The sequence below is a fragment of the Phytophthora parasitica genome (genome assembly GCF_000247585.1).
Source record: "Phytophthora parasitica INRA-310 unplaced genomic scaffold supercont2.1, whole genome shotgun sequence".
In the NCBI taxonomy this organism is placed as follows: Eukaryota; Oomycota; class Peronosporomycetes; order Peronosporales; family Peronosporaceae; genus Phytophthora; species Phytophthora nicotianae.
This window is the reverse complement of record NW_008634126.1, coordinates 2,773,853-2,775,812: the sequence shown is the minus strand read 5'-3', so window position 1 is coordinate 2,775,812 and position 1,960 is coordinate 2,773,853. Positions and strand designations below refer to the sequence as shown.

Sequence of the window (1,960 nt, the reverse complement as noted above, 5' to 3'; positions counted from 1 at the left end):
CTTGAGAAAAAGCCGAACGAGTCGATCCACCTCATAAAAACCGTCCTCGTTACTCTCTGTTGTCAGTGCTAGACGCCTAGCTGGAGGCCGACCTGGTGTACGTCGAACAGGTACAGTAGCCATAGTAGTATGTAAATCCAAAAGGTCCAACAAGGACAGTACAGCTAGTACGTGAGAACATACCCATCCTGAGCGGATAGAGCCCTCGCATGTACATTGCTAGAAATTCCGAAGTCGTTCGACCGTCTCATGTGACCAGATCGGTAAAAGTTCGAAAGGGGGTGGGTAGTCTTGTTGCTTTACCATCACTCTGTGCAGAGAAAGCAGCTCAAACTCTAACTCCAAGTAAGTGATTCGTCTGGGGAAACGACCATCGAGAGACTTCAGGAATTTAGACGCTCGTTCATTGTCCACATCGGCTCCAAGCATACCTTGACCACCAACGATATGCTTTGTAACGTTAAATACAACGGCACATAGGCGTCGTAGACGTCCTCTGCCTTTGTAGACGAGTTTGTAGTTACGTTGGGTAGCAACCAGAAGTTCAGCTTTTGTCATCATTTCGGGTGGAACGGGACCTTCGCTGAAGTGGGTGACCTTAGGAGGGCAACGATCCTCTCCATCAGCCTTGAGAATTCTAGGTAGAATACCGCTTAGTACGCTATTGGTGGATGCACGAGAGCTGGGAACGCAGGTTATCTTAATGACGCTGTGGTGCGGCTCAATCCCTGTTGACTCGGTAATACTCCTCCAACTCCGGCCCCGTTAACATGCCACTTATTCCATCTCTCACTCAGGTAAACTTCTTTGAACCAACTCGCATAGGCAGTCTCTCCGTTAGTGATCCAGTGTTCTGCAACTACCTCCGCAAGCTTAACGAACTGCTGGTGAGTGCGAGCGGCTCGAAGAAGATCAATTCCGGGCCTAATCATCTCGGCGTACAGCTCTGCATTCACCAATAGAGTTTTCTTTTGTTGCGAGTTCCGAACCATATGAGGCCAACACGTAATGAGAGTTACCTCTGGTCATACCTCACAAAAAGCAGACGCAATAGCCTCTGAGTGGTCGCGACTTCCAAACGCAACTTGTACTTCCACTCTTAGAAACGACAGAGCTCGTTCGCAGACAACCTCAAACATCATGGCGTATCCAGCTTTTGATTCCGTCCTGACGAACATATACACCCAAGGAATAAACCTGTGAACGTACTTGCTTTTGGACCACGTCAATCCGACGGAGCCACAGTCAACCACAGTCCACCCTCCAAAGTGTAGTTTATAAGTTCCATCAGTTGCACAGACTAGAGTCTCATCTTTATCTCTTACTGAACGGGTCACATTCCTGAAGACTCTTTGTGTTGTGACCACAACACCAAATGAAGTACCCCCATCAGGAGCTTGACCATCGAAGATGAATGTGTCAAGCACTATCATCTCATCCATCCGTCTATCGTTCGGGTCGTCTACGGCCATGAATTTTTCGCGAGTAGCACACACTCTCTGACTTGCCCCATACAGTAAAGGTTACGTGGTTCGAGATATCTCAACCATTAGAAGAGCTACGAACAAGAAATGCTTTGCGATTCTCAAGCTGTTTGCAGCTCGGTACCATGCAAAGGAATCTTGATTCGTTGCGGCATCGATGGTTTAGCATAGACCGAAGCTGCTTAGCTCCCCAACCCATGTTCAGCAACGCGTCCACTTCGTCTAGAAGTTGGGGATGAATTCCTCGACGGGTGACTGTAGTTGGCTGTGATCCGCGACTTCCAGTTCGTTCGAGATAATACTGTGTTGGGGCTTCGGGTTCAATTACAGTTTTGATTTTGAAGCGAACCCCGCAGTTGTTGTGCGAGCGGCAACGATATATGAGTCGATCGCTCTCGTATCGAGTTTCGTAGGTATAGATGTCATCGCTTCTGTCGACCATCGCCCTATATGCTGCTGAAAACGAGTCGAAGGTG

At 48.4% G+C, this 1,960-nt stretch overlaps 1 protein-coding gene across 1 annotated transcript; it reads right to left on the bottom strand.

The window, feature by feature from the left end:
* Window positions 1–1,025: 1,025 nt before the first annotated feature.
* PPTG_00725 (hypothetical protein) lies at window positions 1,026–1,472 on the bottom strand (the record flags this gene model as incomplete). Its single annotated transcript, XM_008892182.1, has 1 exon — window positions 1,026–1,472. One exon carries the CDS (start codon window positions 1,470–1,472, stop codon window positions 1,026–1,028), a length of 447 nt encoding a protein of 148 aa, XP_008890430.1.
* Between the last annotated feature and the right edge of the window lie 488 nt (window positions 1,473–1,960).